At 46.1% G+C, this 25,400-nt stretch overlaps 1 protein-coding gene across 1 annotated transcript in view; it reads right to left on the bottom strand.

The window, feature by feature from the left end:
* PREX1 (phosphatidylinositol-3,4,5-trisphosphate dependent Rac exchange factor 1) overlaps positions 1-25,400 on the bottom strand; it is a 263,982-nt gene that overhangs the window by 10,551 nt on the left and 228,031 nt on the right. Inside the window, exons 27-33 of the mRNA XM_044440400.1 lie at positions 22,135-22,223; positions 20,231-20,313; positions 17,955-18,045; positions 11,542-11,670; positions 9,724-9,765; positions 7,990-8,207; positions 260-359 (exon numbers count right to left, since the gene is read on the bottom strand). Coding sequence (XP_044296335.1) covers positions 260-359; positions 7,990-8,207; positions 9,724-9,765; positions 11,542-11,670; positions 17,955-18,045; positions 20,231-20,313; positions 22,135-22,223 — 752 coding nt within the window. The remainder of the gene's footprint in view (positions 1-259; positions 360-7,989; positions 8,208-9,723; positions 9,766-11,541; positions 11,671-17,954; positions 18,046-20,230; positions 20,314-22,134; positions 22,224-25,400) is intronic.

The raw sequence follows: 25,400 nt of genomic DNA, 5'->3' as shown, positions 1-25,400 counted from the left end.
CCACTCCACAATCAATTATAAACCCATTTTAAAACCACTAAAAATAAAATAACACAAACCGAACCGTTAAATTAAATTTCTTTTTTAAAAGAACCTTATTCCTGACAGGTCTGAGGAAAAAAATACAACACTTGCAGATTTATTTCTCTGTAGACAGACATTGGAATATAGAGCAGACAGCTCAGTGCAGTGTATGAAAAAGCAAAAAGCTGCAGGAAAATTTAGCCACAAAGTAAAAGCAAATGGCTGATTAACTCACTTGCTACAAAGCACTCGTCCAGCTGCTTGAAATAAAAGGCAACTCTGTCGAGCTCCGAGAGGGTGACCTGAATATCCTCCAGCATGGTTCTCTCCTCCTTCTGAGAGACGGATAAAAAGGAAAAGAGACAAAGGAGTCAAACACAAAGCCTTTTCTTTCCTAGGTGTGGGAAGAAGAATGAATTCCTTCCCCAAACCAGGCATTATATGTCTCAATTACATAATGTTTCCTGTGATCTGCATCTGTGTCCAGCCCTCATCCATAAAACAATATCCTGGACAAGTCTGAAATTTGGCAAGCACTTTATATACTTAAAAAAACCATTATGCACCCATGGGATTGTCTTGTTTCTCTCACAACTATGTGTGATATCATCCAGATGCACTTATTTAAAATTCATGGATCCTAAAAAGCCTAAAGATCAAATGAATGCTAAAAAAATCACTTTCCCATATTATGGTGTTTTGGAGGGGAAAATATCCAAGCGAACATGAAAGTATACAACTCTGTGTAAAGAAAATGATGGCTAAATTTTTGTCTCCATTCTATCAGCCAAAATTTCAAAATGCCACTGAATTCTCGATTCCACTACTAGCTTCATCTTCATAGCCTAGCCATGCCTTCTGGGTGCTTGGCACCTTTCTATGGTGCACAGACATCTGATGCAATGCAAGATACAGCTTCTCACCAGCAGAGGACAGACCGCCACACAAAATTTGCCAATTTGCCATTCTGCACATCCTTTCCTATAATGTTCTCTACAGTGCTGGTCTCCAACCTTTTCAGATCCAATACTCACCTGTAAGTGCAACCTGCAAAACAGAGCCCAAGCTTTACATTGCTATCCCTCTGTCCACCTTTTCTTCTTTGAACAGAAGCCAAGAAGGATAGACCTCCTGTGCATTTAATAAAAGCAGGTTGCTTACCTGTAACTGATGTTCTTCAGTGGCCATCTGTGCATTCACACATATGGGTGCTGCGCCTGCGCAGTGCCTAGGCCGGAAGATTAGAAAGCTAACGGTTTTTGGCGGGAAAACTCTGCTCCCCTCCCCCTTTGTGGTATAAATAGAGTGAAGTGTCCGCCATTTTACTCAGTCTTGAAGACCGCACGTTCGCCCTCTAGAGGTTAAGAATAAAAGTAATGAGAAGCACAATTACATCCCAACGGTACCGCTGTGAATTATCGTACGGTACTGAGAACAATATCCAGTCAGCGACATATACCAACGGTACCAATGCAAATTATAGTACGGTACCGAGAACAATAACCACCTAGTGACATAACCCAGCGGTACCAATGCAAATTATAGTACGGTACCGAGAAAACAATATCCACTCACCGACACCGAGTGGGGCCAGCGGGTGGGTTGTGTGAATGCACAGATGGCCACTTGAAGAACATCAGTTACAGGTAAGCAACCTGCTTTTTTTCGTCGTGGCCTCTGTGCATCACACATATGGGTGATTTGCAAGCTTACCACAGTCGGAGGAAGGAGGTGTCGTCAGCGAAGAACGGATGAGAGAACAGCTCTACAGAAAGAGCAGTCTTGTCTGGCACGTACATCAAGCCGGTAGTGTTTGGCGAAAGTACATGGACCAGCCCAAGTCGCAGCTTTGCAGATATCTTGCACCGAAACCCCTGCGGCAAACGCGGACGAAATCGCTACTGCTTGTGTAGAATGGCCTCTTGGAAAGACAGGTAAGTCTATTTTTGATAGCTGATAAGCCAGGACAGTAGTCTGGACGATCCAGTTAGAGAGTCTCTGAGATGATATTGGTGATCCCTTGTCACGCTCCGAGTATTTAACAAAAAGTCTATTAGTAGTACGGAAAGATTCAGTGCGGGATTTATAAAAGGCCAAGCAACGGCGAACATCAAGCGTGTGTAGAGCACGTTCTATCGGAGTCGACGGCGATGGAAAGAACGCCGGCAGAATGATGTCCTGACTCAGGTGGAATGGTGTGGCCACCTTGGGTAGAAAGGAGAAATCCATTCGGAGGACAACTTTTTCCTTTTGGAAATTCAGAAATGGTGGATCTATGCGGAGAGCACAAATTTCGCTAGCTCTCCGTGCTGATGTTACTGCTACGAGAAAAGCAGTCTTCCATGACACCAGGCGTAAATCCACAGTTGCCAAGGGTTCGAAGGGTGGTTTGGTAAGAGCTTGGAGCACTACAGAAAGACTCCACATTGGCATGGCAGGGTGAATAGATGGATGTAAATTTTGTAGTCCTCTAATGAAACGCTGAACCAGCGGTTGAGAGAAGACTGATAAGCTGTGGATAGTGCCACGATAATGGGATATAGCGGCTGCATAAACTTTGATAGATGATGGTTTGAGTCCCTCATGATGCAATTGTAAGAGAAATTGTAAGATATTGGTGACTGAAGCCGTTCCAGGAGAAAAAGAATGGCACTCTGCAAAAGAGGAGAATCTTTTCCATTTAGCTGCATAGGAACGACGAGTGGACGGTCACAATGCAGATTCGAGAATCTCCTGAATTTCCCGGTCCGTGGGCATCGATACCGTGGCAATTGCTGTCGAATCCGAAGTCGGGGCCACATGCACCGCCTGTTGAGTAAAGTCATCCACAGGATGAGGTGTCGCCGGTACCAACTCAGTGGCGTGAATCAGGCGATCCGCCATGCTGTCAGCCTCAGAGAGAGTATATCCGGATGACGGATTGCTTCTCCTTGTTGCGTTAACACATGCGAGAGAGTTGGCAGATGAATGAACGTTCCTCTGGACAACAGCAAGAGAGTGGCAAACCAAGGTTGTCTCGGCCACATGGAGTCACTAGTATCCCTGTGGCATTGTCATGGGCTATTTTCGCCACCACTCTTGTCAGAAGTGGGATCGGAGGAAACGCATAAAAAGTCATGTTGCTCCAAGGGATCATAAGAGCATCCCCCATCGATCCCGGTCTGACGCCTGCTCTGGAACAGTATAGGGCACATAGGCTCTTCTCTCGGGTGGTGAACAGGTCCATGTCCGGATAACCCCACAAGCGAAAGAGTTTTTTGCAAATTTGTTTGTACAACTCCCATTCGTGGGTTGTTGACATCTGTCTGCTTAGTGTATCTGCTTTGATGTTGTCAGTTCCAGCCAGGTGAACTGCCAGAAGCATGATATTCCTTGGTATGCACAAGTCCCAAATGTCCATCGATAGGCATGCTAAGGATGGGGATTTTGTGCCCCCCTGCTTGTTGATGTAGAAAACTGCCGCTATGTTGTCTGATGCAATTTGGACAACTTGACAGCATAGCACAGTCTCGAAAGCCTTGAGGGCATTGAAAATCACCAGAAGTTCGAGGAAGTTGATGTGTTTCCTCGCTTCTCGTCAGTTCCAAGTACCTTGGACCTGAAGTCCCGAACATGCCGCACCCCATCCGAGGAGGGATGCGTCGGTGTACAGGGTTGTCGTTGGCTGAGGTGGTCGAAACGGAGCGCCGATCGACAGGTTGTCTGAGACAGTCCACTATGTTAGAGCGTGAAGGATTGCAGACGGAATCCGAATCGGCTTGGTGGCAGGATCTTGTTGCAGTTGAAAAGCAGCATTGAAAAACAGTTGTATGGGCCGCATACGCAGCCTGGCATATGGGACAATGGCAATCGTAGCAGCCATATGCCCCAGTAGTTTCTGAATGGATAAGGCTGGGACCGTTCCGTGTAGTTGAATCCAATGAATATGGCTGCATAAGGCATTCTGATGTTCCAGTGGGAGGAAGGCTTTTTCCTGCGTCGAGTCGAGTCGTGCCCCAATGAAATCGATGACCTGCGTGGGAATAAGGGACGATTTGTCACGGTTAATGCAGAGACCAAGAGCATCAAGTAGAGCGCAGGTCACTTGTATATCAGACAGGAGACCTTGTTCGGATTGCAAGACGATTAGCCAGCCGTCTAAGTATGGGTATATTTGTACTCCCCATGTCCTCAAGTGTGTGCATACCGGCACCATACACTTCGTAAAGACTCGAGGGGCTGTGGCCAGGCCAAAAGGTAGGACATTGAACTCGAACGGGTCAGACCCGACAGTAAAACGTAGAAAGCGTCTGTGTGAACGATGGATAGAAATATGAAAATAAGCATCCTTCAAGTCCAGTGAGGCGAACCAATCCTCTTTTCAATAACGGAAGGATATTCTGCAAAGTGGTCATCCGGAATTTCCTTAGTTTGATGTACTTATTAAGAGTTCGCAAGTCCAGGATCGGACGAAGACCACCGTCCCTTTTCGGGACCATAAAATATCTGGAATAGAATCCATGCAATCCTTCCAAGCAGGACAATTGTCGAATCGCTCCCTTGAGAAGTAACTGGGAGGCCTCGTCGCGTAGCACCGATGAAGAAGTGTGAAGCAGATTGGGCTTGAAGGAGGGATAACATCTAATTCTATCCTGTATCCGAACTGGATGATAGATAACACCCACCTATCAGATGTAATGGACTCCCAAATGGGGAGTCGGCCCTGGAGCCAGTCCCCAAAAGGGAGAAGGGAAAGTGGTGTTGGGAAAGAGACAATGGTTCGCCCAAGCCGTCAACGTGGGCGCTTATCGGTATCGAAGCGCCGACGGCCTTGGGAAAAACGCTGTTGCATTAGCTGTCTCCGACGCTGCCGTTGCTGGTATTCCTGGCGAGGGTAGTTCTGCTGGCGGGAATAGTATGGTTGATTCCGGTAGGAAGACCGAGGCCACTGCCACTTATGTTTTTGTGGGAGCTCCATGCGGCGCGCAGTTAGGCGTGATTCATGAATCGCCTTTAATTTGCGGTCGGTCTTCTGATGGAACAGACCGGTACCATCAAATGGCATTTCCGCGCTTCATCTCTTTGGGGAAATTACAGTTGCACAGCCATGCATGCCGGCGCAATGAGATGGCATTGACGAGGGCCCTTGAATTGGTGTCTACATGATGACGAGCAGTAGACAATTGCTGCACCACCACCTGCATCGCCTCTTTAATGTAAACCTTGGCGAGGTCCGCTTGGTGGTCTGGAAGGGAGGAAGCGACGTTATCCAGCTTCTGCATGATAAAGTACTGGTAACGTTCCAGTGTTGCTTCATAGTTCGATATGCATACGCCGAGCCCAGAGGCTGCATAGACTCAGCGCGCAAGCATATCGATTTTCCTCCCTTCTTTGTCCCGAGGAGCGGTATGTCCCCTGGACTCCCTGCCCTGGGAGGATTCAACCTCAAGAGAGTTTGGTTTTGGGTGACGGAGCAGGAAGGGAGTTGTCATGAACTCTATACATGGCCTCATACCTGTGGGAGGTAGCTTGTGGTTGGGCCGGTTGGTCCCAGGACTGGACCATAGCCTGGCGGAGTGTGGTTATAAGCGGCAGGGCTATGGATGAGGACTGCTCTCCCTGAACGACATCATAAAACCAATCTGTGGAAGGGCCTGGCTGCTGATGAGCTTCAATTTCAAGCGATCGAACAAGGCGGACATGAGCTCTGTGAAAGAGACATGCGGTTCATCGGATGAAGCAGGCCCTTGGTACGCGACAGCCACATCAGGGGATGTGGAGTTGACCTCCGAGTCCTTGGAGTCTTTCATGTAGCGCGGCCGGTCGCTAGAGGAGGAGGAGAATTCAGGGGAGGTTGGGCGCGTCTCCGCACGTTTGGAGGTGGATGGGGGATCCCGGTGGAGTCACCTGCATAACGAGTTGCAGGGCCAGTCCCGAGGGGGTCGGTACCGTGGCGGCCGTCGGTACCGAGAAGCCCAATGAACCTGAGCCCCGGTGTTTTGGGCGATCAGGTTTCTTGCTCTTGCGAGCGGGCTTGTCCACCTTCTCCTTCCTCAACTTCTTATGGGTGGAAGGTTTATCCAGACCAGTATGTTTACGCTTCTCCCGCTTCTTAGCCGGGGGAGAAGGCAGCAACTGAGCCTCCATAGAAGCAGCGCCTTCATCCAAAGGACACTGCGGAGGATCAGCAGAGGTCGAGGAAGGACGCTTCGCCGGAGCGCTCATGGTGGAGGAGGAGCGCTGAGGAGGCGCGGATGATGAGGAGCCAGGCCGCAGTAGCAGTTGGTCAGACTGCATTAATGCCTGATCCCATAGGAGCTTCCTGAGGCGATTCTCCCTGTTTTTCTGCGCTTGCTTGGTAAACGCCAAGCAATGACCGCATTTGTCGGTTCTATGCCCCTCGCCGAGGCAGAGGAGGCATAGAGCATGTGGATCAGCCGGCGACATTTTGGATCCACATTCAATACATTTGCGGAATGCTGCTCACTGCGCCATCGCGGAAAATGAAGAAAAGAGGACAGTATAGCGGGTAAGATAATATTTTTGGTGTTTTTTTTAGAGAGAGAAGAGAATTTTAAGAAGAATTGGAAAGAATCGGGAAGAAGAACAAACTTGGAGCAAGAGAAGAAGGGTTTAGACAAAAAACAACGAAGAGGCACAGATCTATAGTGAGAGATGAACAGTCACGAGGCACAGCAAACGGCAGTCGCAAAGACTGAGTAAAATGGTGGACACTCCGCTCTATTTATACCATGAAGGGGGAGGGGAGCGGAGTTTTCCTGCCAAAAACCATTAGCTTTCTAATCTTCTGGCCTAGGCACTGCGCAGGTGCAGCGCCCATATGTGTGATGCACAGAGGCCACGACAAAGAACTGCACAGAAGTAGGAATTTTACCAAGTGTAGCTTGTCATGCAGAGCTGTGAAAAGTTTAAACATAAGAAGCTGCCATTTGCTGGGTTGAGAGGATTGGCTCAGATCTGTTGGTGCCTGAGTGGCCTCACCCATGGATCTTTTCAGCCCTAGCAGGAGTTGTCTGGGATTTAGTTTGGGACCTTCTGCATGCAAAATGGCTCTACCACAGGTTTGCTCTTGCGGAAATGTCCTCTTCATTATTAAAAATGCAATTGCCCAGCCTTCCTCCTTGGCACCTGGCCATGTCTGACTTAGCAGCTGAAGGCAATGCAAGGCTAAGGAATCTGTGGCCATCCTGATGCCTTTGGGACTATGAACCCATCATCCCAGTCTACTGGCCATGCTGCCTAGGGCTGATGGGAACTGGGAGCCCAACAACCTCAGGGATGGCTGAAGATTCACTTCACCCTGCTCACCAAGGCAACTTGCTTCACTAATCAGGGAACTGTAACCAGTCAACAAACACAAAAGAAGCCCATTCCCTGTCTTCTTACATACTGGAAGTACACATGTGAGTCAAGACAAATCCATTTTTTGGAAGCAAAATGTGGCTGAAGCTCTCTGGAAATGCCTTCCTGTCCCTTGACCAGGTGGGAGGGACCCATGGTCTGCCTCTGCGACTCCCCTCCATTGCTGAGACCAATTGGCTGAGGCAGAGGCGACTGGTCCCACCTGCTACTTAAGGCACTAAAACCCTTGTTGTAGGGTTCTGGTGCCACCTGTGTGTGAAGAGGACTGGAAAGGGATGTTTGAGGATCACATTTAGGTTCAGAAACCAGCAATTTTCCTGTTTGAAATGTGCACATTCCCCATTTGAGTGAAAAGAAAAACAGGTCACAACTAAAATGAGAGTGAGGTCAACCAAGCTTTGAAGTGAACTTTTTGGTAAGCTTGAGCGTCCCTTGTTCTCTGATCCCTTAATGTCAGTCAATACATTGAAAGTAAAGGATGTGACGATGCAAATTTCCCTACCCAGGGCAGGCAGAATAACCTGTTGCAGGGATAAATACAGAGGAAACCATACAGTTGCTTGCTTTGTGTTTATGCTTCAGGAAACTGCAGTCTGCCCTTACCACGCTAGGGGAGAGCAAGGACTGGTAGTTAAACAACACTCCTGTAGCTGCTATCTGCTCCAGCCACTTCTTGCTGGCTTCCCTGCTGCTCTCTTCATACTCTCCGTTGTTGTTGTATCTGTAGTTGAGAGCGCTCAACAACTGTTCAGAGAAGGTGCAGATGGCAGCCACCAGAACCTGGCAGAAGATTGCATCTCGTCTCAGTTGCAGTTCTGTGTCTGGGAAAGAAAAGAGCATGCAGGAATTAGGGAGGGACACGCTAGAGCAGTCTCCCACATCTTGGTGATATTTATTACTCAATAAGTAATACATTACTTACTCATTTTATTACCTTTCAATACTGCCTAATAGCCAAAGTTCCCTGAGCCAGCTTCCCCAACCAGGCACTGGAGATGTACAAAGAATCCATTTGAGGAAGGGGGATCTGTCAGATTCCCTGGGCCCAGCTCCTTGGACTCCACTACTACCGGGAAGGTTGCTGGTTTGGCAACCAGGGGTTTGTGAGCATCTGCAGACTTCTTGGCGCAGCTCACATTGCAGGGCCAGGCCAAGCATGAGAGCAAGTCCATGGATCTTTGAGCGATGGATTGTGAAGTGGTTTGTCCCAGCCCCCCTGGCACCTCCTGAGATGTGTTCAAAAGAACTTCTGGAATTCCCAACAATGGCCATGCTGGCTGGAAATCAGAGCCCAATGCAAAGGGCACGGAGAGTGTTTCTGAGTGGGGAACTCTGCTCTGGTGGTTCACAACATGAATATAAAACCTTGTAACATACAAATGTTTGAGGCAGGTGAACATAATTAATCATGAACTACCAGGGCCCAACTAAAAAGAACCTGGGCATAGCAGAAAGTTTTAACCTGGTGTCAAAAATGCTAGTGCCAGGGAAATCTCACTGGGGAGAGCATTCCACAGCTGGAGGTCATCACTGTGAAGACTCTCTCCTTTCCTTCTATCCTCCTAACCTTCCTAAGACAGTAAGGGAAAGGGAGGAGGGCCTCAGGTGCTGAACACAGTGTATGGGCAGGCTCATACCAGGACACAGCCTCCCCTGTTGGTGTAGCTGTTCTGAGCTATGCAAAGCTTTGTAAATAAAGCTTTTGTACAATTGTCCCCTTGTACTGGGCTCAGGAAAGTACAAGCAGGAAAGAATCACTGCTACATGCTCAGACTTTCTGGCTCTACAGTCAATCTAGCTGCCATAAGATTGGACTTCAACTCCCATGAACTCCAGCTAGCATTGCCAATGCTCACAAATGCCAGGACAGGTAATCCAAAATATTGTGGGGACACCCAGGAACAGAGACTTGGAGTAGAGTTAGTATTTATTTCATTGCCACAACTTGTTGTTTCCCCAATAACCCTCCTTATTCATGCGGCCTGTGCACCATGCTTCACAGCAACAGAAGCAACCAGACCTTCTAATATGAGAGCAGAAGGTTTAAATTTCCCCAGAGGGATGCTCAATTTCCCACAACATCAGTGAGTAAATGAGGAAGAAAGGAGCACCAGCCTATAAATAGGGTGTCTGGTATCATCACTGATGTGATGTACAAACATGGTAAGTGGTGTTCTGCCAACATCGCAGTGCTATCAAGTGTGCTCTGACAGCACCTTCTTAATACTGTTTTCCCTCAAACAGAGGAAAAAAAATATTCTCACAACTGCATGTTGGTCCATAAGCAGCGCTTACAGGGTCATGTGTAAACAGCATCAAATCAAGGAGCTGATTTACCTGTGCATTTCAGCAAGGCCAAAAGCAGCTGGTTCTTTCCATCTAGGAAAAAAGGAAAATGATAAAACAGTTAAAAACTGGCATATAATCACTTTCCACCTGAACCTCCAACTCATGCTAGGTACTGAGTCCCAGTAAGAGAGCTAGGAGCCATGCAGGTTTGGAAATCATACCCTGTACCTAGAAACCCTTGCTTCTCAGTCCCAGCTATCCATGGGATGGTTGTGGTTACTTAGTGGAAAAGACAGGTTGCTTGCTTGTAACTGGTCATCTTAGCATTCACACCTGCATGAAGCCTCAATTCAGGAAGCATCCATAGCTGAGAAGTTTGGGTAGGAACACATCCCTCTCACTTACCATTAGGGGGGTTCCTGCCTAATTTTGCTCTTGTGGCCTCAGAACCAAGAGAACGTATCAGTACTGAAGCTGGTACCAAAAGTACCCATGCCTTTAGGCTAAGAACAGTTATAGGTAAACAGCCTGTCTTCCTTCTTTGTGGTCTCTGCAACACACATATGGACAATTAACAAGCCTGACTTACTGGAGGTGGGTCAGTGTTGGTATTGCAGAGCAGAGCACCACAAGAGTGCTCGACCAAACAACCATCTGTTGTGGCTCTAACATCCAAGCCATAATGTTTCATAAATGTACATGGCTTGGACCAGGTGGCTAATTGATACAATTTAGTGATCAGGACTCCTTCAGTTCAGGTGATTGATGTTGCTACTGCACAGGTGGAGTGAGGGATAGCTAGCACAGATCCTGGAAGCTTGTAGGTTAGTAATATAGTCTGCACCACTACAGACGCCATGATAGACACTGTGAGTACACGAGGAGTCCACACAGCAGAGGACAAGGTGAGGTGTTTTCGTGATTAGCCCTGATCTCATCTTATAAGTGGTGAGTGTCCCTCTAAGGTAGCTTCCAGTGGTGTGGTAGGTGACAGGAAGAAAGAAGGTAACACAATGTCCTGATTGTCCAGCTGGAGTACAGCCCTGCCCCTGTGAAAGTTAAGGTAGGGAGTATCAACCTGACGTTCAGCCAGTTTAATAGTCTGACATACTGGTCTGATAGCAACCAAGAAGTCTAATTTCTAGGAGAGCAAGTGAAGGTCCCTTGTGGCCTGTGAGTGCCTTTAAAACAACAAAAAGTCTTTAATGTGGGATCAGTGATTTCACTGCAGAAGCAGCATTATGGTTTCAGTGCAGGAACTGTTTCACTGTCAGATGTGAGAAGACACTGCATTTTCCAGTGTAACATGAAGAACTGAAATGGCACACAAATAAACCTTGAGTGATGTTTTTAAAACCTTTCTGAACCAACAATAGGCAGAAATATAGGATACAATGAGTGGGTTGGGTATATACCAGAGAACAATTTCCATGTGCTATAATAGGAATCCCTGGTATTTGGCTTTCTGGCTGCTTTTGGGATCTCCTGAACTGCAGGCTCAGATATAATACCAATACCAATGAGATATAAAAGGCAGTGTCAAGGGCACTAAAATACTAGAACAAACCGTGCTTATAGTAGAGTATTTAGAACAGGGAAGATGTGGCCATGGTGGCTGTAGTACAAAACATCTGGAAAGCACCAAGTTTGGAAGGCTGAGCTACAAGAACCAATGGCCTGACTTGGTTAAGGCAGCTGCCTATCTTTTAAACCCCAAATCTCCAACCCAGTTTCAGTTCATGAGTTATTTGGCAGCAACTATGATTTTATTTGTTCTGTTGCTCCCCACTGCTGGCCACTTCTCTCTTTGCTAACACCTACAGAATTCTAAAATTAGTAATATGTCCTTTTGCAGCAGTCACAAACCTTCTACATATTTCTGTATGGTCTCAACGAGATTCTTGATACGGAGTGGGAGGTTCCAGGGATCCTCTTGGATGCTGATTTGAATCTTGTTCCTGCTCCGAATTGTAGTTTCCTCTTTCTGCTTAAATTCTACAAACAAAGAGAGATGTTAGCCTGGGGAAGCCAGAACGGTTGAATAAAACAAGTACCCACTCACTGCTTTAATAGCAACCAAGCCCATTCCTCTGTGAAAAGAAGGTCCACCAAACTAGCCCTGATGAAGATGAAAGATAGAACTTAACATTGCTTCTTGGCCTTTTGGCTAAGATCAAGTGTAAAAACAACATAACTGAGAAGACTGAACTGTGCTACGAAGTTCACCTGCAATGTAGCAATGCAAACATATTGCCAAAGCAGTAAACTCTACGCTATGGCCACCATGCTGGCCAATGCACATGTGCCATACATGTGGGTTCAGAGCTCTGCTCAGTACCACTGCAGCTCAGCATCTATAATGGAGCTGCAAATATGGTCTCACTGGGATGCCAAAACACTGGCAATTTCACCAATGGTACCTGGTGCTGGCACTAGGCCTATGGGCACATCCCACCTGCCCCCTCAACTCTCATCTGTCTAGAAAGGAGAAACACAATCCATTCTTTGTTAGTTGCATGTACTTTCAAAGGTGTCTGTTTAATAAACAGCATTCTGCAACTCATGATTATGAGCTGTATATTCCAGGAACAAGCCACCACTGAGGAGCAGCAGGTAATTTCCTGAGGATGCTTCATGCAGAGTGCCAAGGGGCTTCCGAGCAGAATGCAGCTGACCCTCTGTGAACTTATTTGGTTGTTCATCTTCCATGAGTCCCTGGGGGTCTTTTTGCATGCTCAGTCAAGGGTTTCTGACAATCAAATCGCAGTCTTAGCAAGATACTTCTGAAAGCCCTTTCTTCAATCCCAATGGTGTTTCTATATGGTTATAGAAGGTTGAAGGGCTGGGACGGGGGGAGGAGGCAGGGGGAGATATGATGCTGTTTATTAGCACACAGAAGCCAAGGAGGCTTAGCACCAAATAGTTAAATGGAAAAAATGCTATGGAGAAAGATCTCACTGAAATAGCAGAATAATGCTTAGAGTGGTACAGGACCTGATTACCATTTGGCTCTTCAAAGAAATCCAAGTAAAGCAGGTTGCTTACCTGTAACTGATGTTCTTCGAGTGGCCATCTGTGCAGTCACACATATGGGTGCTGCACCTGCGCAGTGCCTAGGCCAGAAAGATTGAAAGCTAACGGTTTTGGCGGGAAAAAACTCCACTTCCCCTCCCCTCGGTAGTCTATATAGAGCGGAGTGTCCACCATTTTCTCCAGTCTTTGGAAACCATACGTTCTCCATCTCATGGAAGAAGATGGCATAACAACCTAGCATGTACTGACACATTCCCTTTCGGTACCAATGTTACAAGTATGAGGTACTGAAGCAGTATTATACGGTACAGACAATGAAACCACTCACCGACACTGAGCGGGGCCGGCGGGTGGGTTGTGTGACTGCACAGATGGCCACTCGAAGAACATCAGTTACAGGTAAGCAACCTGCTTTTCTTCGTCGTGGCCTCTGTGCATCACACATATGGGTGAATAGCAAGCTTACCAGAAACGGTGGCAGGAGGTGTTGCTATTGAAGAACGGCAGAAAGGACAGACCTCCCGAATGAACAGTCTCGTCTGGCACGCACATCAAGGCGATAGTGCTTCGCAAAAGTACAAGGCGTAGCCCAAGCTGCTGCCTTGCAGACCTCCTGGATGGGGACACCCGCAGCGAACGCGGAGGAAGCTGAGACTGCTCTAGTGGAATGACCCCTTGGAACAATAGGTAAGTCCAGATTTGAGAGTAGGTACACCAATGAAATCGTTTGAACAATACATTTCGACAGTCTCTGAGACGAAACAGGTGATCCTTGGTCTTGTTCAGAATACTTTACAAAAAGTTTATTGGAATGTCGAACAGATTCTGTGCACGATCTATAAAAAGCCAGGCATCATCTAACATCTAAGGTGTGCAAGGACCTATCGACCGGGTTCGACGGCGACGGGAAAAAGGCAGGCAATACAATGTCTTCGTTCAGGTGAAATGGTGTGACAACTTTAGGCAAACAAGTAGGGTCCATCCTCAGGACCACCTTTTCCTTATGGAAGTTTAAATAAGGTGGATCGATTCGAAAAGCACAAACTTCACTGGCTCTACGAGCTGAAGTAACTGCAACTAAAAAAGCCGTTTTCCATGAAACAAGGCGTAAATCGACAGTGGCTAATGGCTCGAACGGTGGCTTTGTAAGCGCCTGTAGGACAACCGAGAGACTCCATGTTGGCATAAATGGCCGAATAGACGGGTGGAGATTCTGCAGGCCTTTAAGAAATTTCCTAATAAGCAGCTGTGAAAACACCAACAGCCCTTGTACTACACCACGATAATGTGAAACTGCAGCTGCATAAACCTTAATTGAGGAGGGTTTCAGTCCTGATCGATGCAGGTGCAGCAAAAACTGAAGAATGTTCTCAACCGATGCTGTAATCGGGTTAAATGAGCTAGATTGCGCGAAGGATGAAAAACGACACCACTTCGCTGCGTAGGACTTTCGGGTGGATGGTCTTAGTGCAGACTCGAGAATCCTTACAACCTCCGGATCCAAAGGATTTGGTCTCGACAATATTCCCATCGGTACCGAGTCAGTGAGGGGGTCAGACCGATCATGAGTTGAGGTACCTAGTGATCTAGTAGATCTCTGTTCTGAAACAGTCCCCTGAGTCAATGAATCCTCCACGCAGTGAGGTTCAATGATGACAGGTCCGGATGATGGATGGCCCTGTTTTGTTGGATTAGCAAATCTTGTGTGAGCGGAAGGCGAAGGAAATTGCCCTTCCAGATCCGAAGGAGAGTGGAGAACCACGCTTGACGAGGCCACCAAGGTGCTATGAGTATTCCCGTGGCATCGTCTTGCACGATCTTCGAGATGACTTTGGTCAGCAGAGGAATAGGTGGGAATGCGTAAAACCTGGGATTTGTCCATGTAATCATAAGGGCATCTCCCATCGATCCCGGTCCTATTCCCACCCTGGAGCAGAACCTTTTGCACACCTTGTTTCTGTGGGTAGCAAAGAGATCTATGTCCAAATGTCCCCACAGTTGGAACAATTGGGTGCAAATTTGGTGGTTTAGTTCCCATTCGTGGGTGATCAACATATGTCTGCTCAAGGAGTCCGCCTCTTCGTTGTCGGTCCCGGGCAGATGGACCGCCAAAAGGGTTATGCCTCTCGGGATACACCACTCCCAAATGTCCATGGACAGGCGGGCCAGCACGGTGGATTTTGTGCCGCCCTGTTTGTTGATATAGAATACCGCCACTACTATGCTGTCTGATGTGAGCTGTATCACTCATTGGCTGTATCACTCATTGGTGAAGCAGAAAGGGGATGTCGCTCTCTTGGACCCGATACATGGACTTGTATCTTCTCACCGTAGGTTGAGTTTGAGAAGGCAAGTCCCAGGGTTGCGTCATCACCTGCCACAGAGTTGTAATAAACGGCAAGACGATTGCTGGTGATTCTTCTCCCTGGACAATGTCGTAGAACTTGTCGGTGCTCGGATCTGGCTGATGTTGCGCCTCGATCTCGAGCAACCAAACAAGTCTAGACATAAGCTCCCCGAATGAAATGTGGGGTTCTTCAGGCGATGACGGACCTTGCGATGTAAGAGAGGTAGAGGTAGAGTCGGCGTCCAAGTCTTGGGTCTAGGATGGTATGGTTACAATGAGGAGGTCCCTGGAGAAGTGGGATGCTAGGGCTCTACATGCTAGAAAGTAGACAGCAGATCCTCATGAACAGAAGGCGAAGAGCGATCCCGCGGGTGAGGACGAAATCCAAAGGAATGGTAGTCCTCCCAACCCCTTGGGTAGTCATAGTAGGGTCGGAACCATCCTTTTTCCCGCCTCTCGTCCATTCAGGTCCGAGGTGGTGGTGATGGAGATCGGTTCCTAGCTCTCGCCATGGGCATAGGAGTCGGGGACCGGGCCCTCGGAGAATCCTGAATCTCCCATTCGGACATCAACTCACGATGCTGCTCTTCGGGCAGTGGAATAGGCATGCCCTGTTGAGGAGCAGATTGCACTGGTGACCCCAGAGGAGTAACCTGCATTGCCGCCTGAAGCATTGGTATCGAGGCTGCCGTCGGGATCGATGGGGCTGTTGAACCCGAATCCTGATGCCTCTTCTTATGAGGCGCATTTGCCGCCTTATCTTTCTTCACCTTTTTGTGAGCCGAAGAATGATCCGATCTCCCGTGCTTCTTCTTTTCCCATTGTTTACGAGAGGGAGAAAGAGGTAACTGAGCCCCTGGGGGGGAATTTCCACCGTCGGATGGTTGCGGCTGAGGCATAGGCAGCGTGGGCGAAGGGCGTTGCCCGGACATGCCCACAGCAGAGGCTGAGCGTTGAACCGGCTCAGACGAGGCTGAGGCCTTGCGCTTAGCAGATGGAGCATGCGCTGGCCCAGGTTTTCCTGCAGGCTGATCGGATTGCATCAGTGCTTAATTCCAAAGGAGTTTGCACAGCCGGTTCTCCCTCTTCTTTCACGCTTGCTTAGTGAAAGCAAGGCAATGACGGCATTTATCATTGCCTTGCCGAGGCAAAGGAGGCACAAGTCATGTGGGTCTGCCGGAGACATTTTGGATCCACATTCCGCACATCTGCGGAAGGCCGCTCGCTGTGCCATCGCAGAAAAGGAAGAAACAGAATACAGAAAAGAGGGAAAAGTAATATATTTTTGGTTTGTTTGGGTTTTTTTAATAGGAACAAGTAAAGAGAAAAATAAGATATAAACTGGAGTGAGGGAATAATAACTTGGAATAAGAGTAATAAGATAAACGGTAAGTAATGAACAATACTGAGTCAAGCGAGAGACGAACAGGCACGAGGCACAGCGAATGGTGGTCGCAAAAGACTGGAGAAAATGGTGGACACTCCGCTCTATATATACTACCGAGGGGAGGGGGAGTGGAGTTTTTTCCTGCCAAAACCGTTAGCTTTCAATCTTTCCGGCCTAGGCACTGCACAGGCGCAGCACCCATATGTGTGATGCACAGAGGCCACGACAAAGAAAGCAATTTAATCAAATCATCATCATCATCATCATTCTACCCAATAGTCAAAGTTCTCTGGGCAGTTCACAACAATTCATAAACATAGATATAAAATAGACAAGTAAGATTTAGAAGGTGGCCTGGACATGCAATGAAACTAATCGGGAAAACAGAATTCAACAACAGTTGCAAAGGGATATAGAAAATAACTGAAACTATGAAACTATTTAGTAGAAGCAGATGTTAGAAAAATAGATTAGTGGAGAAATGGGGTTTAATTTGTTCATTGATAGAATGAGAAAATGCAATAGCAATTTTCATTCCCTTTATTTTTATTGTTGCAAATTACTGCAAATTTTATTATTGCAAAATACTGCCAGAATTTATCATGAAACAGGCAGAAAGGTGTAAGAATGTATTTGGGGTATGATAGGTTGTTTTCCTTGTCAGTGTTTGTTCCATCAATATTTATTTGGTGCCCCTGACACTTGTATGGTCACAATAACCATGAACACATACACTATCAAAGGAAGAAAGTATATTTTCATGGATAAGGAATGTCTAGCTTTGAATGCTGGGAAAATGTAGCTTCTTTATAAGTCCAGTCAAAAGGGATGTACTCAGCCTGTGTGCAATAAATATGCATTTACTGCTCATTAAAACTACCATGAATAATAGCCCTCTTTTCTCTTGCCTGCTTATCTCCAGCAGGGACATATAGCATCTACTTTTGCAAAAATTTAAGAAGCATTCAGAAAAATCTCCAAGGAGCCTACTGGATAAACAAAGAGATGAAGATTTGAGCACACAGGTGAGAGGAAGAATCTAATAGCAGGACTATCTGACTGCTATTCCCCTAATTACCCAAAATGTTGCCATCACCTAGTCAGTCTCTGGGCCCTCTTCATCTGCCAGTGCTGATGGAATCCAGGTGAGCGAAGAGGAACTTAAGAGATAAAAGAGAAGTGCAAGTTTCCGTCTGCCGCTTCTACCCGAATCTCACTCAGCTTGAGGATGCAGAGAACAGCAAACTGTATTTTTAAAAACTTTTGGGGGATTTCTAATTGTGACTCTTGAAAGGGAACCCAAAAAGCCACACCCAATTTGTCACTTCTGACTGGGAGGGGGTGGCTTTTCCAGGTTATCTCCTACATGCCACAGAAAAAGAAAGAGGAGGAAAGAGGGATGAGGTGAAGCAGAAGAATAAGGCACAGCTGGAGACTGAGAAACTTGCATCTGTATGATTAAGCTTTGAGAAATGCTGATTCTCCTGGGTTTGGGACTTTCTGCATGCTTACCTTGCAAACTGTGGTCCATTGGAAAGTGTTTGGTTTCTTCAAAAGCCTTGCTTATTACTGGTCCTTTGAGGAGAGTGTTGATGGCATCCACCTATGAAGAAACACTTTCAGTCAGTCCTGAAAATTCTCCGGGACAGAATATCTAGAGAGATAAAGGGCTGTTTCTTCAGGAAGCAGCTATTAAATTATATGCGTTGTGTTTTGAAATAGAGACATTATTCCGAGCTGAATAAAGAAGTGACACAGAACAAATGGTTACTTTTGGCAAATAGCCATTTAAAGGATGTACGTCTGCAAATGAAGCCGCTGGGGCAAGAATAGTGCAACCATCAGCACCGGGCTTTTCCAATGGTGACACAGCACCAGCGCTCATGATGCTGTGCTAGCGTAAGTCACAATGTCATTAGTGCTTGTTAGCATGAAGGGAAGCAGCAGGGGGTTTCCACTGAAAGCCAGCAGTGGATCCCCGCTTTTTCACTGTGCAGTGGGAAGTGTTAATGACATTGCACTGGTGTGGTGAGCTATTTGTTAGTGCTGTTGGCTCCCACTGCATTACTGGCTTATGCTACGGCTCGTAGTGCAACATCATTGATGCTATTGCTGTGCTACTATCAGATACTGTTCATGGTTATTAATAGAATATGGCAGGGAAGCACGAGGCAAGTCCCATGGGTTGACACCTGTACTGTCCACTCCCTCCCAAGGTTATTCTCATGCAGGTCACTCCATTCCTGCCACTGCTGGCAATCTGCATCAGAGCCCCTGGGGTGAAGGGGGTGGAGAGGGGGCTTCCCAGGCTTTGTGCAGAGAGTTAACTCTTTCTCCATCTCTGCCAGCAACAAAGAAAACTCCTGTATCAGTAACGTTTGGATGTGTGTGTGTGTGTGCGCGCGCATACACACGTGGGTATATGCAAGTGCATATATGCGTATATGTGTCCTCAGTGAAGTCTGTGGATGGGAAAACAGTGCAGATTATACCTTATATATCTTATTGCCTGAAGGGCATGCTGAGAGGTATCAGTTCAGAGGAAACTGAGAACTGCTGAGCCTCCTGCATGATTAAATTATGGAATTTCCAAATACAAGATGCAGTACTTTGTAATGTGTTTTTCCTTCCAAAAGAAACCCCCAAGCAGCTAACTCTAAAGTATCAAAACAAATACAGTAATATCAAAAGCAAGAGAAGCAATATGAAGAATTATCTAATAAAAATACTACAATTAATACCTAAGAGGGAGAAAAACAATTCAGTTATCATTAATAATTGATCTGAATTAATACAGTAGTCTAAAATATTACAGAAACAAATTACTATGGGACAAAGTTTTCAGAAAACACCCCCAACACTAAGGGATGCTATGACACATTAAATTAAATACACACATACATTAAATCAAAAAGAAAGAGAAGAACCTTGCTGTGGGTTTCAGCAGACTCAAGGCATGTGCCCACATGCCTTGAGGATTGGCCTGAGGCTGCTTCTCCAAACAATGCCCCATCTAAGAGGCTGCAATATCATGGCATCTGGAATTCCCTGATGCACTCTGAATCCCACTCCAGAGTTTCTATTATTATGTCAATGACCTTAAAACCAGGGACAATGAAAGGATCATGCCAATGTCCAGAACATAAGGAATGGGGGACTGTTTGGTAGCTTGAAGTCTCTCCTACTCAAAGGGAGGAAGGAAGAACTAGGGCAGCAATGGGGGTCTCTCTGGCAAACTGCTGGAATACAGCCCCCGAGACCCTTATGTTAGTGAACCTCATAACTGGCCTCAAAGTAGGATCAAACCAAATTACATAGCATAGTTTTGCACTGTGCTCTCAACCACAATGAAGCCACAATGTTTGGAGGGACTGTGTCCTTGATGCTGAGGATGTTGAGGAAATCCACAGGAGGCAGAGATCAGTTTCATATTCTGCCTGTGAGGTTCCACGGGCTTTTCTTCTGATCAGTGTTGGAAACCATCACCTGAGCCCTCAAGTGACCAAGTGAGGCCCCAGCAGAATTTGTCCTGAGCAAAGCCTCCAGCTGCAAGTCGACACTTTGGCTTGGTTTGCCAAGAACAGAGAAGAGGGTATACTCCACGAAAGTGATGGAGTCTTCCCCAGTTTGGTGCCTTCCAGATGTTTAGGAGTTCAACTCCCAGCGGCCCCAGCCAGCATGGTTAATTGTTAGGCACGCTGGAAGCTGTAGTCCAATAAATCTACCAGATTGGGGAAGGCTGGTGTTGAACAAAGCCATGAACCATCTGAGGTAGTCATGTTACACACCTGATTGAAAAGATGCTCAAGGCAGCCATGTAATTTATCTTGCTTGTCTGAAGGTATCCTCATGTCACTGGGAAGTTCATCACCTAGTGATGAAAGAAGCAAAGCTTTGAGTTTGGAAAAAACAACTTCAAAAGTAGTAAGTGACTAATTTTAGATTCATTTGCACAACATTTTCTCATTGTATTCCTCCATGCCAAACTTTTCACTCCTCCCACTGGTTCCTCCATACCTCCAGTCACTGATCATATTTCAAGGTGCAGAACTTCACACCATACTTTCATGAACTTTCCATAGACTCTTGGTCATGATCACTTCCTAACAAAGCATTTCCATTAGATAAGCTTAGAAGAGGCTTTGTTCAAGGCAGAATCCTAGGAGGATTTTTTCAGTTCCACTAAGTGCCTGTGCGAGTGTTGAGAAGATCTGAAGTGAGGAAAGGGCATAACGGTGCAAAGGATCTAGCACCATCTCCTCCACTTCTGCCACTTCGCCATCCTGACCATTCCACCAGAAGCTGCTTTCCTATTCAAAAGGGATTACACTGGGGTGATGCTACATTTTTCTGTAGGTAGCATCCAGTTTAGGTCACAGGCAACCACACGCAACTGTATTTTTTCTAGGGAGATGACGAGATGAACTTAAAGAGCTATTATTTGATTTGTTTCTTCGTTAAAGGAATAATAAGCTTCCTGTTAAGGGAAATCCTTCTACAAAAAACAAGATTGCAAAAGAATTACAAATAATAATAACACTAACAGGATGATCTAACTGGATTGCCTTATAAGTGGACATTGCACTTATAAGCACTGACTTGGCTTTAGAGCCCCACATGTCCACACACAAGCATAGTGGAAGTAATAAGGCAGGGATGTTAAGTCAGTCCTCCAGGCCAAATCCAACTTGCCTAGGGTCTCAATCAGCCCTCTGGGGTTTCCCAGATGGCTGCAGGCCCCTTTTCTGGTCTCATTCCACTTCTCCAAATTGTTAATTGTTGGTGGTGTCTTGCACTAGGCTACTCTCTTCCTTTCAAGCAGATCAGGAGAAAAGTCTTTCTAACTAAAGTCTTTATTATGTTAAAACTGCCCAGCTAGGCTGGCTTTGTGATGCAAAAGAAGAGCATTCCAGAAGTCAGTAACAAAAGACACATGCAGATTTAGAATCCAGGCCATTACGTAGCTGATTCCAAACTGCCTATCTCTCCTCCCTTCCAAACCAAAAAGCAACAGCTCCAACTTAAGGTGGATCTTACTGCTTCTGGTCCAACTGCATGGACCATCTGGCACTTTTCAGTTGGGCCTCCCTCTTAATGGGATGCCCTATAATTAGATTAAGGACGCTAAATTTGCCCCCTCAACTCAGTATGCTCTCCAGAATCAACCCTCCCCCCACTAGAGAATCTCAGGTCCTCAGCAACTGCTAGGTTCATAACTGCCTTGGCATTTTAGCTGCAATTTGCAAACTGCAGTTCCACCTTATTTTCCACTTCTGAATCAGAATCTGAGTCAACAAACTTTGCAGGCTGCATTATGGGAACAGTGGCTCTAATCCCTACAAGTTTCTTGGCCTCTGTACAGTTTTTCCTCATTCTAAATGCTGACTTGCCTTTCCTAAGGCTGAGTTACCAGCAATAAGCCTTGAAGCAAAAATAAAGTAATACTTGGATGGTTTCAGCCCCATGCTTCTTGCCTTCAGCCCCACTCACGATGCTGTATGGTCCCCGAGCGCTTCTCCAACACTGACTCTGGTCCCCAGATTGAAAACAGATTCTACACCCCAGCACTAAGGAAGCACCAGCCAGCAGCCGAATAATTTGCAGCCATGTGTGGAGCCACTGACTTATGGGCTATGGGTTTCTGAATAATTCTCTATTAATGTCCCTATACGAAGACATGCCATTGACTCACCTGATCCCATCTCATCACTGCCCAAGTAAGAGCTGTTACTCCGCACACTGGTGTAGGAAACTACTGAGTCCCTGTTACTGTTGCATTCACTAGAAGAAGAAAACATGTAAGCATAAGAAAAACTTCTCACGCAGAACTTCTGCCAAGCATGAGGAGCAGCTCTGAAAAAGCATGTACAGGATTTTTTATTCCTTTTTAGTCCGGGCTATCTCTTAATCCAGTTTACAACAGGCAATGGCTCTTCTAATTTATGCAGTAGGAGGATGGTTTCCTTTGGTGACCGAATACACTGAACTTCATCCCAGCTTCCATGGCTGAAGATGGATTGCAGAACTGGGACATTAGTCTTTATCAGCATAGTTTATGGGAGTGACAAAAGATGACCCCAGGAGGAGAGTGTGAGCAGCTCAAAATTAAATCCACCATGATTCTCCATGCTGTTTTACTATGAGTTCTTCATCACTCTGAAACATAAATACTGGTATCCAAAATGAAGATTCACTAGGTTTCTAGGTATATATTGGGTTTCTAGGTATATATTAGGTCACTTCCTAGGAAGCTTTTGTGTACCTATATTGTGCTTTCTTGATAACCTTGAGATCCTTGTCTTATTTCCTGTTAGAACCAGTTCCTACGATCAAGAAAGACAGATGCTGCTGCACATGAAGGGCCACTCTGACAGATTACTTATGCCAGGAGTACAGATTTGGAGCACAATCCTTTATATGTTTGCTCAGAAGTAAGTCCTGTTGCTTACTCTTTTGAAAGCTTAAAAGCTCTTTTGGGAGCAGCAACTCATCTGTTTTTGCCCATATAACTCTGTAAGATGCCACATGTCTACAGAAGGCATAGCAACAGCAGTAAAAAAATCATAACAGTATAAAACTATAGTGCTTTCTAGAGTTGGCAATGCTGAGTGAAATGACAAAAAGAAACAGAGAAAAAGAACTCTCTCTCAACTTGATTTCTGCTTGTACTTTGCATTTGTCTGTGAGCCTCCCCCCAGGTGGTGCCTTCCAGGTGTGTCAGACTGTAACTCCCACCAGCCCCAGGTTGCATGGTCAATGGCCAGGGATGGTGGGTGTTGCAGCCTGCAGCATCTGGGCAGGGCCAAAGTGGGGAAGGCACACATGTGCATGTATACAAGCTATCTGTTTCTCTGCAATTCCGAAGGAGAGGTATCACATTTGGGATTGCTGGAATCAAGGCATCAACGGCTATGAAAGGCACACTGATCATGAAGTCGATCTCCTGCAATAAAGCATGACCAATGCTAACAAAGTTTCCTCTTAGTTGCACTTTGTTCATTCTTGTAAGCTCCATGGTTTCCCTTTTTTTGACTAAAAACTATCAAAGTATATTCCCTTCTTGTATTGTTAGTACATATTTTATATATGCTTAATTGTCTCAGTCAGAAAAAGAGAAGACAGAATAATCTTTCTCATTTTTCATTTATGTCTAAATTCTGAAACAAGCGGCAGCCCCACTGGGAATCTACTTTGATATCATGATGTTATCCAGAATAGATTAGGCTCAATTACAGGACCCATTAAATGAAACACAATGAAGGATTAGGAGTCGTATGAAATAATGAATAAAATGATTCCCATTGCATGGATAGACACTCACGGCACATAAAGTAGGTTTTAATGTGAAGACACACTGCCAGAAAGAGACTTTCCCACCACCCACTAAAAGCTTTCCTATGGTACCCAAAGTGGGGATTTAAACCATGAAAAATATGCTTTCCTGCTTGTTCAGTACTCAGCTCTTAGAGAAAATAAATGCTGTTAATTCCTGTGACTAGAAAACTTGAGCTCATGACATCAGTAGTTTAATTTTAGAAAGGAAAGGGCACATCTAATTGAATTGCCATGGCCTATTTTGTTTAATGGGCAGATTGCAAAACATGCTGGGGATTTTCTATAAACTACCATGGACATTTGACAGGTCTTGGCTACCGCTCAGTAGCATTCAGTGTTCGGTTGTCATGTTAAGCTCTGGCTCATATAAAGCACCATTTCTTTTTCCAACAATGCAGGAGTAATATTCAGAGAGCACAGGGGCTGTAGCTCAATGGCAAAACACAAGCCTCACATACAGAAGGTGCCAGATTCTTTCTCTAGCGTCTGCAGGTAAGGATGGAAACCCTTCTGCCTGATCCCCCTGGAATGCTGCTGCCCATCCGTGCTCACAATATGAGGCTCAATGTACCAGTGGTCTGACTAGGTGTGAAGCCACTTCCTAAGTTCCATGTGTTTGTTTATTTGTGTATATACCATGCATTTGAAAGTTATCATGCCTACATGACATCTGATAACTACTTATCCACATAGAGTAGAAGGATCACCATGAGGAAAGCAGCACCATCATGCTTAACTCTCAGCAACAAGGGGTGTAACTGAAAAGGAACACTCTAGTTGGCTTCTGGTTCCCCTGTTGCTGTCAGTCAGGATACAGTGACCAAATGCACTTCACCAAAAGAGTAAACATAGAAACAGAGCGAGTCAGAAGGGGTCTCCCAGGCCATCTAGTCTGACCTCCGGCTCCAGCCGGCTCCACTCACGACATGCCCACCATGTGCATGTCCAGCCTATCCTTGAATACCCGCACCGATGGGGCCTCCACGACCTCTCGAAGCCCATTCCACACCCTCGGGGTCCTAACTGTCAGGAAGTGCTTCCTGGCATCCAAATAGAACCTTGGCTCCCTGAGCTCTGCTCCGCTGGAGTGTATCCTGAAAGAGGACACCTTGCCAAACTTGCCCTTGCAGCCTTGGAGAGGCAGTTGATCTCATTCTTTCTGTGTTGGGGGATTTGAACAGAGTTTCCCAGCTATGAGGTCAGAGCAATTTTCTGACATTGTAGCTAGGAATCTAAAAAATCTCATGGCTGCATAGATGCTGTCTAGCAGTCATAGGACAGTGCTCTTAGTTCACCATGCACAGCATGAACCAGAAAGGGCTTCACGTAAGCTGTGCATCCAAAGAGTTCAAAGAAGCACTGTTGCAATTCCTAGTCAGAGGAGTTGTGGTTAATTTTGTCTGCCCCCAAATGCCTCAGGCTGGTGCCTGCTGGCTTGAGTCATGCGAAGATCCTGCCAATGGCGTCATCATTACTATAAAGTCCAATTAGTCTGTGCTTTCTGTGGATGGTGTGTTTGTACACAGAAGACAACAAATGGTCAGTTCTGCAAACAACAGCTGTGCAGCCAGTCTCAACCCAATGGGCTTGTGCTCCTGCAAAAGCCACAAAACATGCCCCTTT

Source organism: Varanus komodoensis, unplaced genomic scaffold (genome assembly GCF_004798865.1).
Source record: "Varanus komodoensis strain SLA01 unplaced genomic scaffold, ASM479886v1 scaffold37, whole genome shotgun sequence".
NCBI lineage: Eukaryota > Metazoa > Chordata > Lepidosauria > Squamata > Varanidae > Varanus > Varanus komodoensis.
The sequence above is the reverse complement of the archived record's forward strand: the minus strand, read 5'-3'. Positions and strand labels throughout refer to the sequence as shown.